The sequence below is a fragment of the Gadus morhua genome, chromosome 18 (genome assembly GCF_902167405.1).
Source record: "Gadus morhua chromosome 18, gadMor3.0, whole genome shotgun sequence".
Lineage (NCBI taxonomy): Eukaryota > Metazoa > Chordata > Actinopteri > Gadiformes > Gadidae > Gadus > Gadus morhua.
Genome location: NC_044065.1, coordinates 658,655 through 674,215, shown reverse-complemented (window position 1 = coordinate 674,215; position 15,561 = coordinate 658,655). Strand labels below are relative to the sequence as shown.

General features: G+C 57.1%; 1 protein-coding gene and 1 long non-coding RNA gene across 4 annotated transcripts; one reads left to right on the top strand and one right to left on the bottom strand.

Moving 5' to 3' along the window:
- Positions 1-44: 44 nt before the first annotated feature.
- On the bottom strand, positions 45-15,554 carry LOC115530765 (next to BRCA1 gene 1 protein). Of its 2 annotated transcripts, none has more exons than XM_030339493.1 (22): positions 15,301-15,554; positions 14,812-14,874; positions 14,682-14,700; positions 14,502-14,524; positions 14,014-14,196; positions 12,591-12,668; positions 12,267-12,508; positions 11,877-11,996; positions 11,135-11,413; positions 10,621-10,780; positions 10,035-10,283; positions 9,049-9,156; positions 8,674-8,749; positions 8,482-8,583; positions 7,486-7,653; positions 7,225-7,395; positions 7,007-7,140; positions 5,632-6,125; positions 5,199-5,284; positions 3,987-4,074; positions 3,555-3,657; positions 45-1,371 (listed from the first exon to the last, which is right to left on the bottom strand). In XM_030339493.1, exons 1-22 carry the CDS (start codon positions 15,433-15,435, stop codon positions 1,162-1,164), a joined length of 3,291 nt encoding a protein of 1,096 aa, XP_030195353.1. In that variant the 5' UTR covers positions 15,436-15,554; the 3' UTR covers positions 45-1,161. The 2 variants fall into 2 exon arrangements, with proteins under 2 accessions (XP_030195353.1, XP_030195354.1); XM_030339494.1 differs by having other exon boundaries at positions 3,555-3,654.
- On the top strand, positions 1,723-3,112 carry LOC115530769 (uncharacterized). Of its 2 annotated transcripts, XR_003973786.1 has the most exons (4): positions 1,723-1,752; positions 2,699-2,770; positions 2,826-2,885; positions 2,985-3,112. It is a non-coding gene; the product is annotated as an uncharacterized LOC115530769 (long non-coding RNA). The 2 variants fall into 2 exon arrangements; XR_003973785.1 differs by lacking the exon at positions 1,723-1,752 and having other exon boundaries at positions 2,638-2,770.
- Positions 15,555-15,561: the final 7 nt, after the last annotated feature.

Sequence of the window (15,561 nt, the reverse complement as noted above, 5' to 3'; positions counted from 1 at the left end):
GCTAGTGGACAACGAGAGAGTGGAAAAACAAAGATCTAGAAGCGTGTTGTGCAAATAGTTTATTGGCAGATTGGTAGTAGCTGAGTATGCTTAAACTTTATGATAGGATGGGGCCACTTGAACTTCACAAGCACAGCAGGAATATCAGCATTTACCTCAGAGCATGGACACACACACACACACACACACACACACACACACACACACACACACACACACACACACACACACACACACACACACACACACACACACACACACACACACACACACACACACACACAATAAATCACTTAAAAATCATGAATCCTAAAACCAAAAAAAATTCAACAGTGTCTCTTCGGAGAATCAGGAATGTGCCATGACTGAGAATAGGTCAGGTGGGTTCTGAGGAAACGACAGTAACAGGTTGCCGTGGGGATGGAGATGCAGGTAGGCATTAGGTAAACAATGAGGCAGAAAGCGGAGAGACATTAGTCCACGCTGGACTGTGCTAAGACCACTACTCACCTCTAAGCTCTACCTGACATGCAGGCGGTCTCTAAAGCCGTAGAAAACAGGCGGTCAGACGGCTCTGGGCCGCGGGGTACATTCCACACGTCAACATCCAACTAACAGCTCCAGCCAGGAGCAGCACCTCTGCTCCTAAAGCAGGGAGCTCCACACAGCGGCTCTCTGCGCCAAAATAAGATTCATCTCGCCTTAAAATAGCACAGACTTTTAAATATATAGATCTTTACTGTTGTCCTACACCGGTCCAAACTACCGTCGCTCTCTCCGAGAGTGGGTGTGGACTCTTGGGTCAATCAGTGGGAGAATGAGATTACAGAATATACACCTCTGCCCCATCACTCTATCAGCGTATAATTAGTAGTGCTCGTCGCCGTCAACCACTGTGAAGCTTGGCTTGAATAGTATTTTGAACCCTCTATATTTATCTCGACAGTGTACTGGAAAAATATTGCTTCTGTTTACAGTTTACATGGAGTCACGAATACTTAATCTTAAATCATCAGTTCCGTTATTAGTTACGCGTTTTCTAAACTTTAATTAAAATGCAACATGTTCTTCTTCTGGAACCCACCAGAGGCCCTCTCCAGGAACCCTGAAGGTCAAAGGGCACACAAGTCACTCCCCCCCCCCCCGCCCCCCCCGTGGCCCCTAGGGCCCCGGGCTGGGGGCCGGGTACCCCAGCGCGGGGCGGGGGGGGGGCCCCTCCTCGGCTATCTGCACCAGCTCGTTGACGGTGTGCAGCAGGCTGTAGCCGTGCTTCCTCAGCAGCCGCTGGTTGAGCTGCAGGTCTCTGAAGCCCATCTCCAGCAGCATGGCCATCAGGGAGGGGTCCTGGCGGGCCGCCGGGTCCACGCCACGCTGGGGGGGGCAGGGGTTAGAGACCATGAGGAGAGGGAGAACCCACCAGCCCAACGTTAGCCCTCAGTCGGCACAAGGCCCAGTCATAGCTGACAGAGAGACGATGTTAGCATCTGCCTGATCCCTGCTCGGGGTTGGTGACACCTCCTCCTACCGCTTTAGGGCCAGCATCACTAAGGGCCCAGGGGTCCTCAGACCCCCCCCAGCTGAGGAGGTTCTCCCTGTAGAGTCAGGTTCTAGAGGCAGGGTGTTCCTCAGTGTCTCAGTACCTGGGGAGGTTCTAGAGGCAGGAGGTTCCTCAGTGTCTCAGTACCTGAGGAGGTTCTAGAGGCAGGAGGTTCCTCAGTGTCTCAGTACCTGAGGAGGTTCTAGAGGCAGGGTGTTCCTCAGTGTCTCAGTACCTGAGGAGGTTCTAGAGGCAGGGTGTTCCTCAGTGTCTCAGTACCTGGGGAGGTTCTAGAGGCAGGGTGTTCCTCAGTGTCTCAGTACCTGAGGAGGTTCTAGAGGCAGGAGGTTCCTCAGTGTCTCAGTAACTGAGGAGGTTCTAGAGGCAGGAGGTTCCTCAGTGTCTCAGTACCTGAGGAGGTTCTAGAGGCAGGAGGTTCCTCAGTGTCTCAGTACCTGGGGAGGTTCTAGAGGCAGGGTGTTCCTCAGTGTCTCAGTACCTGGGGAGGTTCTAGAGGCAGGAGGTTCCTCAGTGTCTCAGTACCTGAGGAGATTCTAGAGGCAGGGTGTTCCTCAGTGTCTCAGTACCTGGGGAGGTTCTAGAGGCAGGAGGTTCCTCAGTGTCTCAGTAACTGAGGAGGTTCTAGAGGCAGGAGGTTCCTCAGTGTCTCAGTACCTGAGGAGGTTCTAGAGGCAGGAGGTTCCTCAGTGTCTCAGTACCTGGGGAGGTTCTAGAGGCAGGGTGTTCCTCAGTGTCTCAGTACCTGGGGAGGTTCTAGAGGCAGGAGGTTCCTCAGTGTCTCAGTACCTGAGGAGGTTCTAGAGGCAGGAGGTTCCTCAGTGTCTCAGTACCTGAGGAGGTTCTAGAGCCTGTCTGGAGGCAGGAGGTTCTTCAGTGTCTCAGTACCTGGGGAGGTTCTAGAGGCAGGGTGTTCCTCAGTGTCTCGGTACCTGGGGAGGTTCTAGAGGCAGGGTGTTCCTCAGTGTCTCAGTACCTGAGGAGGTTCTAGAGGCAGGGTGTTCCTCAGTGTCTCAGTACCTGAGGAGGTTCTAGAGGCAGGGTGTTCCTCAGTGTCTCAGTACCTGGGGAGGTTCTAGAGGCAGGGTGTTCCTCAGTGTCTCAGTACCTGAGGAGGTTCTAGAGCCTGTCTGGAGGCAGGAGGTTCCTCAGTGTCTCAGTACCTGGGGAGGTTCTAGAGGCAGGGTGTTCCTCAGTGTCTCAGTACCTGAGGAGGTTCTAGAGCCTGTCTGGAGGCAGGAGGTTCCTCAGTGTCTCAGTACCTGGGGAGGTTCTAGAGGCAGGGTGTTCCTCAGTGTCTCAGTACCTGGGGAGGTTCTAGAGGCAGCAGGTTCCTCAGTGTCTCAGTACCTGAGGAGGTTCTAGAGGTAGGAGGTTTCTCAGTGTCTCAGTACCTGAGGAGGTTCTAGAGCCTGTCTGGAGGCAGCAGGTTCCTCAGTGTCTCAGTACCTGAGGAGGTTCTAGAGCCTGTCTGGAGGCAGGGTGTTCCTCAGTGTCTCAGTACCTGAGGGGGTTCTAGAGCCTGTCTGGAGGCAGGGTGTTCCTCAGTGTCTCAGTACCTTGGGAGGTTCTAGAGGCAGCAGGTTCCTCAGTGTCTCAGTACCTGGGGAGGCTCTAGAGGCAGCGGGTTCCTCAGTGTCTCAGTGCCTGGGGAGGTTCTAGAGGCAGCAGGTTCCTCAGTGTCTCAGTACCTGGGGAGGCTCTAGAGGCAGCAGGTTCCTCAGTGTCTCAGTACCTGGGGAGGTTCTAGAGGCAGCATGTTCCTCAGTGTCTCAGTACCTGGGGAGGTTCTAGAGGCAGCAGGTTCATCAGTGTCTCAGTACCTGGGGAGGTTCTAGAGGCAGCAGGTTCATCAGTGTCTCAGTACCTGGGGAGGTTCTAGAGGTAGCAGGTTCATCAGTGTCTCAGTACCTGGGGAGGTTCTAGAGGCAGCAGGTTCATCAGTGTCTCAGTACCTGGGGAGGTTCTAGAGGCAGCAGGTTCATCAGTGTCTCAGTACCTGCACGCTGCAGTTGGGTCCGGTGAACAGGGCCTTGTAGGCCGAGGCGGCCACAGACAGCGCTCCCTTCACCAGCCCCTCCGTGATGCCGCCCTGGGCCCTGCTGGGGGGAACACCACGCCGCCGTTAGCTCACGGAGAACCGCGGAGAAGCTACAGACACAGGAGGGGCTACAGACCGAGGAGGAGGGGCTACAGACCGAGGAGGAGGGGCTACAGACACAGGAGGAGGGGCTACAGACACAGGAGGGGGGGCTACAGACACAGAGGAGGAGGGGCTACAGACACAGAGGAGGAGGGGCTACAGACAGAGGAGGAGGGGCTACAGACACAGGGGAGGAGGGGCTACAGACAGAGGAGAGGGGCTACAGACACAGGGGAGGGGCTACAGACAGAGGGGGAGGGGCTACAGACAGAGGGGGAGGGGGGTCACCTGGGCTGCAGAGCGTTACCCGGTCGCGGGTTGTAGGTCTCAAAGGCACTGGAGGCGGAGCCTGCTGATCTGGATAAACCAGATGATACTGCAACACGGAGAGGGACAATATCACACACACACACACACACACACACACACACACACACACACACACACACACACACACACACACACACACACACACACACACACACACACACACACACCTCAGCCTTTAGCATAAAAGTACATTAATTAACCATTTAGCAACATTAGTAAATGCAGTAACAAGCATTAACCATCAGTTTAGTAAGTTTAGCTAGTTCAGTTATGGTGTTCCTGTTGAACTGATAACCACGAGTGACCTTGTTTGCTGTGGATTTCAGGAACTGATCCTTTCGTTTTGATCAAAGAGGAAGGAGGTAGTGGCGATGGAAACAGGGAACAGAGCTACTTATCATTAGAAAGATTTTTGTTGTATCTATCAATCTATGAATCTATCGACACACAGATGGTAAAGGGTACCATCTGTGGACTGCATTGATACAGCTTTTCTAACCAGTGGCCACTCAGAGCGCTTCACAATGCTGCCTAACATTCAGCCCTTGGGCCCAATCCCATTGCTACCCCTTACCCCTTCAAAACAAGGGGGAGGGGTAAGGGGAAGGGGTAAGGGGTAGCAATGGGACTGGGCCTTAAAGACTCCCATCCCGACGGCGGAGTCAGCCCGGGTGGGCGACAGCCAGCTGGTCAGAGCGGTCAGGGGGGCCGGCTCCAGGTGCTCCCTCAGGTTGGGGAACACAACCTGAGGGATGGGTCGATGGGTCCTAACCTCCGCCTATCTGGACACACATGCTGGGGGATTTGGATTTCAATAATGTGATCAAGAAAACCACATGATCCTAGACCTGATTCTGAAATAAAGCGTCTTTATTTAACCTCATGATAACCATCTGTTTCCAGCCTCCTCCTCCTCCTCCTCCTCCTCCTCCTCCTCCTCCTCCTTCCTCTGTGGTCAAATCGAAAAGGACCGGTTCCTCAAAACCAACGTAAACAAGGACCAGGATATCTATTTATACTGGTCTACCCCTACTGGTCCACCCTGGATACTGGTCCACCCTGAATACTGGTCCACCCCTACTTGTCCACCCTGGATACTGGTCCACCCCTGATACTGGTCCACCCCTACTGGTCCTATGTGGGGGGGGGGGGGGTCATGTGACCACTCACCGTTGAGGGTGATGCCAGGCTGGCGAGGCTCGTAGGGGTCGCAGTCCGGGGGGGTGCACTCCTCCGCCAGGTACAAGGCCTCGGACCTGACACACACAAACACACACACACACACACACACACACACACACACACACACACACACACACACACACACACACACACACACACACACACACACACACACACACACACACACACACACACACACACACACACACACGATTACAGCTGATGGTGGTCCAGCGCTCCCTCCAGTGGCTCTGAGGAGCACCAGCGTCACCAGCGTCTGCGGGTGCGCTCGAGCTACCAAGAATACTAAAGCATGTTTATAATAATAGATGATATGGAAGCAGTCGACACTGAGTGCTGTCATCCTAAGAGAACCCTCCAATCAGGTCAGACCCCCTCAACCAGCGGGGGGGGGACCCACCTGGGGGAGTAGAGGGTGGGAGGGGCCACAGGCACCGGGGCGGTGGCCGGGAGCTGCGGAGGCGGGGCCGGCGTCGGGGGAGGCGGAGAGGGCGTGGTCACCAGCGGGGGCGTTAGGGGGGGGGTCTTCAGGGTCTTGGAGGCACTTAGCAGCGGGTTGACCACAAGGACGGGGGGGCGGGCCAGGGGGGGGGAGGGCGGCGGGGGGGGGAACAGCACGCTCTCCTCCGGGGTGACCTCCTCCTCCTCCTCCTCCTCCTCCTCCTCCTCATCTTCCTCCTCGTCGTCTTCGTCCTCTTCGTCCTCCTCCTGCTGCTCCTCCTCCTCCTCCTGCCCCTCCTGCCCCCCCTCCTGCCCCCCCTCCGGCCCCTCCTGCGGGGGTCCCTGGTCCTCCTGGGTGGGGGTGTAGGTGGAGTCTCCCAGCGGCCGGGTGGTGTCGAAGCAGTCCGGGAGCACGATGATGTAGTCGTCACAGGAGGACGTCTGGCTGCTCACCTGGAGACGACAGGGTCCGCATCAACCAATGACCAACCAACCACTGACTAACCAACCAGTGACTAACCAACCACTGACTAACCAACCACTGACTAACCAACCAACCACTGACCAACCACTGACTAACCAACCACTGACTAACCAACCACTGACTAACCAACCACTGACTAACCAACCACTGACCAACCAGTCTACACTAGTTAGTGGAACTGGGTCCACATGAACCACTGACTAACCAACCACTGTCTAACCAACCACTGACCAACCAGTCTACACTAGTTAGTGGAACTGGGTCCGCATCAACCACTGACCAACCAACCACTGACTAACCAACCACTGACTAACCAACCACTGACTAACCAACCACTGACCAACCAGTCTACACTAGTTAGTGGAACTGGGTCAGATCAACCACTAACTAACCACTGTCTACACTAGTTAGTGGTACTGGGTCAGATCAACCTCTAACTAACCACTATCTACAGTAGTTAGTGGTACTGGTTCAGATTAACCACCTACAGTAGTTAGTGGGACTGGTTCAGATTGACCACCTACAGTAGTTAGTGGGACTGGTTCAGATTGACCACCTACAGTAGTTAGTGGTACTGGTTCAGGTTAACCACCTACAGTAGTTAGTGGTACTGGTTCAGATTAACCACCTACAGTAGTTAGTGGGACTGGTTCAGATTAACCACCTACAGTAGTTAGTGGTACTGGTTCAGATTAACCACCTACAGTAGTTAGTGGTACTGGTTCAGATTAACCACCTACAGTAGTTAGTGGTACTGGTTCAGGTTAACCACCTACAGTAGTTAGTGGTACTGGTTCAGGTTAACCACCTACAGTAGTTAGTGGTACTGGTTCAGGTTAACCACACCTACCTCGTCCCAGTCCTCGTCCTCCCCCCGCTCCTCCTCCTCCTCCTCCTCCTCGTCCTCCTCGCTCTTCTCCTCCGCGTCCGTCCTCTCCTCCGTCAGGACCCCCAACTCCCCCTCTGTCGTCTGGGGGGGCCCCTCTGAGGGTCACAACACACGGACCGGATCAGACGGAATGGATCGCAGAGCGGAACCACCGGTGAGGAACGCAGATCCCTACTGACCTCCTCCTGACTCCTCCTTCGGCCTCCCCGGGGGCCGTCCCGGGTAGGGGGGCGGCGCCAGGACCTCCACCCTGATGGCGTCCGGGTCCAGGCTGGCTCCGGGGAGCCTCTCCGCCGCCTCCGTCGTCCTCTCAGGGCGGAGCCCGGAGTCCCGGGAGACGGCCCGGAGCACTGGAGCGCCGGGAAGACAGCGGGAGGAGACACTGAGGCACCTGGCTCGCTTTGGGATGGAGGTGAAGAGGGCAGGGCCCCGAGTCTTACCCAGGGGTCTGCGGGGCGCCTGGGGCCCCCGGCGCGGGGGCTTCTGGTCGGGGGCCTCCTCCAGGGTGAGGGAGCGGATCAGGGTCTCGCAGAGGAACTGGGCCCCGCTGATCTCCTGCTCCCGCTCGTCCTCGGGGCCCGGGGCCTCGGCCCGCGCCCCGGGCTTCACTGCTCGGGAGCAGACGGGGAACGCTTTAGGGCCCCGTAGAGCAGACGGGGAACGCTTTAGGGCCCCGTAGAGCAGACGGGGAGCGCTTTAGGGCCCCGTAGAGCAGACGGGGAACGCTTTAGGGCCCCGTAGAGCAGACGGGGAGCGCTTTAGGGCCCCGTAGAGCAGACGGGGAACGCTTTAGGGCCCCGTAGAGCAGACGGGGAGCGCTTTAGGGCCCCGTAGAGCAGACGGGGAGCGCTTTAGGGCCCGGTAGAGCAGACGGGGAGCGCTTTAGGGCCCTGTAGAGCAGACCGGGACCGACCCATATATCGGACGGCCCAGATTATTTTCATTTTTTCCCCCCATCATTGTGATGTTTTTATGGTGTAAATTGAGGGAGCTAAATCAGCATCGGCTCCAAATATCGGCTCTAGAAAATCGGTATCGGCGTATAGGACATCGGCTAAGGCTGATGAAAAGAAATCGGTATGGGCCCTAAAGGTCCACATCGGCCGCCCCCTAGTTGTTACCATAGCGATACCACTATCAGAAACCCCCTCGGTACTGATGACAGCAGACCCTAGTTGTTACCATAGCGATACCACTATCAGAAACCCCCTCGGTACTGCCTAATATGCAGTATCGGATAACGGCGAGCAGTTCCGATCCGATCCCCTCCCGTGACTCGGTTAGTACCCAGAGAAGGTCAACACTGCGGCGTTACGCTGCGTTCCCCAACGGCCCCAGGGGGGAAGGCGGAATGGGAAACGTGCCATGTCCGACCCACATGCATATCAGCTTCCAAGTGGGAGAACCCTGGATGCTCGGACTTGTCTGGTACTCACAGAAGCAGCTCTTCAGGTCCGCGCCCGGGCCCTCCGCCACCGGCGCCGCCCGCTCCATCACGGGCGTGTCCCGGGGCAGCGGGGACATGCAGGGGGTGAGGTCTACCACAGGGGACAGAAGCAGAGGTGAGGCCACGGCCAGGAGCACGCGGGGGGCATGGCGTCGCTGTCCGGGGGGGCGGGGGGGCTCACCGACGGGCGTGTTGTTGGGGACCGTCTCCAGCTCCTGCACGATGTTGATGTCCAGCAGCTCGAAGGACAGCAGGTCCTAGGGAACACGTCCATTAACACCGTTATGACCGTGCTTCATTCAGCTGCCCTCCAGTGCAGTGTTGATGTCCAGCAGGTCAAAGGACAGCAGGGATCACCGTCCATGCCATCAATACTCTTATTACCATGCTTTAGTCAGCAGCCCTCCAGTACATAAATGTAAATGGACTGCATTTATACAGCGCTTTTCTAACCCTTGACCACCCAAAGGGCTCTACAATACTGCCTCCCATTCACCATTCACACCCCGATGGGGGGGTCAGCCACGCGGGGCGACAGCCAGCTGGGTTCTGGTACCTGAGCAGTCAGCAGGTCCACAGAGGGGAAGTAGTAGTCTCTGTTGCTGAGGTCCACAGACATCTCCGTCTCACTGTCCAGAGCGCTGTCCTCCTTCCTGTCCTCCTTCTGAAGGAAGGACGTGTGGACAGGGTGAGTTAATGTCTGGTACTATCCATCACTAGTATATAGTATATAGGGTATAGATAGTATATCAATCGGAATTGTTAAAGCAGTGCATTTGACATCTTTCTCTAGTGTGTGAGTTAAGAGCAGTTGCGATACCGATACCAGTATCGTTATTGGTATCAGTAGCGATACCAGTCTATGTGCCGATCTGATATCATCACGTGACACATTTACTACAAAGAACATCAAACACTGCAGTGTTGCTGCGTTCACTGCCGGTCCAGGTTCAGGGGTCAGCGGGTGGAGGTTAGGGGTGAGCGGGTGGAGGTTAGGGGGTCAGCGGGTGGAGGTTAGGGGTCAGTGGGTGGTTAGGGGGTCAGCAGGTGGAGGTTAGGGGGTCAGCGGGTGGAGGTTAGGGGTCAGCGGGTGGAGGTTAGGGGGTCAGCGGGTGGAGGTTAGGGGTCAGCGTGTGGAGGTTAGGGGGTCAGCGGGTGGAGGTTCGGGGACGGAGGTTCAGGGGTCAGCGGGTGGAGGTTAGGGGGTCAGTGGGTGGAGGTTAGGGGGTCAGCGGGTGGAGGTTAGGGGGTGGAGGTTTGGGGGTCAGCGGGTGGAGGTTAGGGGTCAGCGGGTGGAGGTTAGGGGTCAGCGGGTGGAGGTTCAGGGGTCAGTGGGTGGTTAGGGGGTCAGCAGGTGGAGGTTCAGGGTCAGCGGGTGGAGGTTAGGGGGTCAGCGGGTGGAGGTTAGGGGGTCAGTGGGTGGAGGTTCGGGGTCAGTGGGTGGAGGTTAGGGGGTCAGCAGGTGGAGGTTCGGGGTCAGCGGGTGGAGGTTAGGGGGTCAGCGGGTGGAGGTTAGGGGTCAGCGGGTGGAGGAGGACCCACCAGTCTGTTGCTCTGAGGGCAGAAGGTGTGTCCCGTGTTGCCGGGGTCGACCACGATGCTGCACCAGACGCGCGGGCCGAACTGCGTCCCGCAGTGGGCCAGCCGCCAGTGGGACGTGTACGTCCCGTCCATCACCGGGGCCACGAAGGCCACGCTGACCACGCCCACCTGGCCGGGCTGCAGCGGTGGCACGGGGAGCTCCCGACGCTCCTCCGACGCCAGGCCCAGGTTCCCCCACATGAACTTCAGCTGGACGGACACACACACACACACACACACACACACACACACACACACACACAATAGGCATACGCGTGCCCAGGGGACGAAGAAGAAATGTAACCATGGAAACACGTCCTACACCCAAGGTAGCGTGGGAGCCGGGCCTACAGACGGGTGTAGCAGACGTCAACATACAGCAGAGCACAGACATCGTTAGAGGAGGCAGAGCACGTCGTCGACAGGTGGAGCAGCTCAGAGGGGCGGGGTTAAGCAGGTGGAAGGTCACGTCTGGAGTTAGTCGATGCGGTTACAGTAAGCCATGTCAGGGGAGCAATGGGCTGAGGGGAGAGCGAGGCTCGGGTACCTTGGTCTCCGAGGTCCAGCCGATAGTGCCAGAGTTCCTCATCTTCCAGTACTTGATGAACTTGGCGCCGGGCTCCAGCCGGGTGCCGTCCGGGAGATTCTCATCCAGAAACAAGGCGGCCATAGTGGGCACCAAGGACGAGACCGAGAGCCCGGGACCCCTGGTTTAAGTGTACAGAGCAGGGGTGAAAACAGCTCTGGCGTCTGAGCAAGGACCCCTCAGGGGCCCACAGAGATGTGTGTGCTTTGTTTTGTGTGTTTGCAGCTCAAGAGCTATTTTCATTCTTTCTTAGAAAATCTATGAAGCAGCAGCAGCAGGGTGGGGGGGGGGGGGGGGGGGGGTCCGGCCCTCCACCACCAGAGCAGCCAGCAGTACACTCATTAACACTCGCTTTACAAAGATGCCATCGTTTGATTTAGTTTTCTTGGAGAAAAAAAAAGGAAAAGATTTTTGGTTTGCATCCGTGCGGAGGCTGGAGGCTAGAGCCTCCGGGGGGCACGCTCCGGGGGCTTACTCTGGGCTGGAGGCGGGGGGCTCCGGGCCCGCGGGGGCTGAACCTGAGGCTGCTTCTGAGGCAGGGGGCGGGGGCGGGGGCGGGGCCTGGGTGGAGGCGGAGGCCATGTGGGGCAGGGCGGGCCGGGCGGGGGCCGCGGGGCCGCTCCACTGAAGAGACCTCTTCTCCACCCGCAGCTTCTTCTTGATCTCCTTCACCTCGGCTCTGAGCTGCCGCCGCTCCGCCTTCAGCCGCTGGCGCTCCGCCTTGCGCACCGTTCGGTCCCCGCGCCTCGGGAACCTGCGGCCCAGAGGGTAACCGTGGTGACGGGGGGAAGCCTGGCACTGCATCGTAACATCCCATAATACCAACACCACTGGCGTTTCTAAAGGACTGATTATGGTCCCACGTTCCCGCAGCGCAAGGGGGTTACGGCCCCCTGACGGCCCGCGGACCCCCCTGGCGTCCACGCGAGGGCCGGACGTGCGCCTCACAAAAAATAGTAACCTTCCGTCGAGGCGACGCAGCAGCGAGGGCTGTGATTGGCTCACTAAAACCCGACGCAGAACCATAAAGGTTCAGGGCTGCGCGGAGGCGTCTGCGCGGTCCTTGCGTTGCGTGAACGTGGGACCACCCCAGCCCTTCAGAGACGCCCCTCAGACAGAAGGAGCCTCTGGCGGCGGTCCTTGCGTTGCGTGAACGTGGGACCACCCCAGCCCTTCAGAGACGCCCCTCAGACAGAAGGAGCCTCTGGTGGTGGTACCTCAGCTCCCCAGACGTCCCGTGCTCTGGGATGGACAGCGGCGTCTTGGTCCTCACCAGGCTGTGGCTCGGGTCGTGGCTGTGGCGGCACAGCTCGCACAGGATGCAGGACGGACACACGCTAACACACACAAGATACGGCCGCGTTAACCCGGGGAGGGAACCTCAGAGGTTACAGCCGCCCGACAGGAGAAGGAAGCAGATGAACACCAGCAGAAGGTACAGACGATTATCAACTAAAGCAATCAGGTTGATTCAACTAATGTTTACAGCGATACAGGCATGACTATCCACCAGGACGCACAGAGGGTACTGATGACAGCAGACCCTTAAGTAGCAAACGAGACCCCCACAGGGACCAGGGCCCCCGCCGGGCTGTGGGGGGGGCTACCTGCATTTGTAGGCCCCTTCAGAGGTGAGCTTGTTGCAGCTGCTGCAGTTGGGCGTGTACCCCAAGGAGGTGTTGGAGGTGGAGGGCGGGGCCGCTCTGGGGACCACCGCCGGGGGGCCCCCGCTGGCCCCCCCGCTGGCCCCCTGCCCCCCCGCCTCGTCCTCCGCTTTGTGGGTGCAGCACTGGCCCGAGAAGTCGTTGCACATCCTCTCCACCACCTCCTTCACCACCTCGTCCTTGAACTGGGGGGCAGAGCGGGGGTTAGGGGGGCGCAGGCGGGCCCCGGGGGGGTCAGGGGTCGGGCCAGATGAAGGAGGGCCTCACCTTCTCCATGTAGGACCGGAACCAGACCGGCGGGGGCTCGTCTTCTGGTTTGCTGCCCTTGGGGTCTTTGGGGGTCACCTGATAGGAGACAAACAAACACAGCAGTGACTGACAGATCCCCCACCCCCCCAGCCGTGGGGCAGCAGTGACTGACAGACCCCCCACCCCCCAGCCGTGGGGCAGCAGTGGCCGACAGACCCCCCCCAGCCGTGGGGCAGCAGTGACTGACAGACCCCCCCCAGCCGTGGGGCAGCAGTGGCCGACAGACCCCCCCCAGCCGTGGGGCAGCAGTGACTGACAGACCCCCCCCAGCCGGGGGCAGCAGTGACTGACAGACCCCCCCCAGCCGTGGGGCAGCAGTGACTGACAGACCCCCCCCCCCAGCCGTGGGGCAGCAGTGGCCGACAGACCCCCCCCAGCCGTGGGGCAGCAGTGACTGACAGACCCCCCCCAGCCGGGGGCAGCAGTGGCCGACAGACCCCCCCCAGCCGTGGGGCAGCAGTGACTGACAGACCCCCCCCAGCCGGGGGCAGCAGTGGCCGACAGACCCCCCCCAGCCGTGGGGCAGCAGTGACTGACAGACCCCCCACACCCCAGCCGTGGGGCAGCAGTGACTGACCCCCCCCCCCAGCCGTGGGGCAGCAGTGGCCGATGCTAAATCAATAGCATAATGTAACAATAAAAATGTAATAATGAATATAATCTAACCAGCTTGGCTCCAGAGCGGAAACAGAAAGAAATGTAGCGCTCTCCAGGCCCTGCTGCAGAGCGGGTTCAAATCGCGGCAGAAGGGGCTGGGGGGCCAACACCGGGGTCAGTACCCTCTGTGGGTGGGGGCCAACACCGTAGCCCATCTCAACTTTAACCACATTTCATATTAATCGCATCGCTTGCTGCGTTACCAACGTTGTCTGTGCTGACTCAGGGTGCGGGAAGTTCAATATCAGTAACGTTGAGCTCATAAGGCTAACATTATCTTTTCTGAGTTAACAATGATTTGGGCAGGTGTTTTTGAGCACAGTATATCATAGTAGACTTTGGTAAAACGATCGCCGACCGTCTTCTCTGTGCCAAATATCCCGCTGCTTCGGGTTTCCCTTTGATAGGCGCTTTGAGAGGAGGAGCGGGCGAATCAGCTGTTTATCAGTGTACCCGTGCACCACTGGCACGAATGCGCGCTTGTCTCTGTGTGTTCGTGTTCGTGTGTGAACGAGAATGTCAGAGAGAATGAGTGCTATGAGGAGATGACTGAACGGAACGATATTTATATTTAAAAAAATAAAAAAGAAAAGAAAAAGGAAGCAGGATCAATTTGTGGTGCTCGTTGTTGACTCTGTGGTGCTGCGCCACACGTGGTCTACGTGTGGGAAACACGTGTTAGGAGAGGAGGCAGACGGACAGAAGCAGATCAGGGGGTCCTTACGGGCTCTCGGTCGGGGGTGACCTGCGTTCCTTTGTCCACCGTCTTCACCCTGGAGGGGTAGGGGGGGGCCGGCCTCAGGTCCCCCTTCAGCTCCTTCACCTCTCCCTTCAGCGGGGCCCCACAGGCCTGGCCCTTCATCTTGTAGACGTTGATGTGTAACTGGTTCCCCTGCTTCTCGGCGCTCTGTAGACACGGCCACATACCGCGGGATCAGGGAACAGTCACAGGCGCGGCGTTCACGTGACCAGCTCTAACCGGACATCTGGCTGAGATAGAACTCTGGATATTTATAGTTGGTTTGCAAATATATTATGCATACATATATATTTATTTATTTTTACTTTGTCATTACATGGCTTAAAAATCTAATGGTTTGTAGAGAAATAATGTCTAAGTCTGTTCATGTAAAAATTTGCCACCTGTACAATCTTACAGATTATTGTTTGTATAATCGCTTATAAAAAAGATTAATCATGATGTATCAATACCTTGATCGCTTCTTCATATTCCTCTGTGGGGTAAAAACAAAGAACAAACAATAAGTCTCAGGTCAATAGTCTGTTCAACAGAAACCAAAGATCATCTCTCATTACAGCTCTGAGTTCAAATCGAACAATAACATCATCGTGATGTTGTCATTTCTACACTGTAGGCGGTGAATCGCTTACCTTGGCTGTTTATGCAAATCTGTCAGAAAAATAACAACTCAATGAGTTTCAGCAGAAACATTTGAATAAGTCCCATAATGGAGCTGAGGATACAGGAACACTACAAATAACAACGAACACTTAATCTTACCTCTTCGTTGTCCTCGTCGAAGTATTTCACTTGGAAGTGGCTGATGCCGAACGACGCTTTGATCTGAAACGCAAACATGTCATGACCTCCTTCAAACTGTACTTCAGAGATAATAACAGTTTAACGCCAGAAAAATCTTCTTAAATCTACAAATGGAAAATATGGTAATATAAACTTTGGCTAATGTATAGAGGGGGGGGGGGGAGGGATCCGGAACTGTCAATCTTTCAGGTCCCTGTTGACGCGGGCCTCGAGGGGCCTCCTTACTGAACTATTTGCGGGCCTCCTCTCTGAACTATGCGCGGGCCTCGGAGGGGGCCTCCTCTCTGAACTATGTTCGAGTCTCCATTCTAAACTATGTACGGGCCTCCTTTCTGAACTATGTGCGGGCCTCGGGCCTCCTCTCTGAACTGCGCAGTGCTCAGCGCCGCGGTGCGCAGCGCTCAGCGGCGCGGTGCGGAGCGCTCGGCGCTCAGCAGAGCCGCTTACCCAGGCGTCAACAGACTCCCACTCCGACTTGTCCAGATCCGGGGCCAGCAGCCGCTTCACGTTCCCCCTGAAGTTGACTTTTATGGTCACCGGGAGCCCCATGCCAGCGCTGTAGGACGGAGCAGCGGTTAGCATCAGCGATGTCAATAATACCTCGGTCCCTTGCCCTCGACGAGCTCCCCTTGTTTACATCGTCAGCTGCGTCGAGAAAAATACCGTGACGCGAAGGCAGTCTTGCTCCCGCGCATGCGTAGTGGCTTG

Excerpts from the sequence above, each read along its gene's own strand:
- LOC115530765 (XM_030339493.1), bottom strand. The coding sequence starts at position 15,435 with ATGCTAACCGCTGCTCCGTCCTACAGCGCTGGCATGGGGCTCCCGGTG. Across the intron at positions 14,875-15,300 it reads GGGAGTCTGTTGACGCCTGG|ATCAAAGCGTCGTTCGGCAT; the intron begins GTAAGCGGCTCT and ends TTTGCGTTTCAG. Across the intron at positions 7,396-7,485 it reads GGCGCCCCGCAGACCCCTGG|TGCTCCGGGCCGTCTCCCGG; the intron begins GTAAGACTCGGG and ends CCGGCGCTCCAG.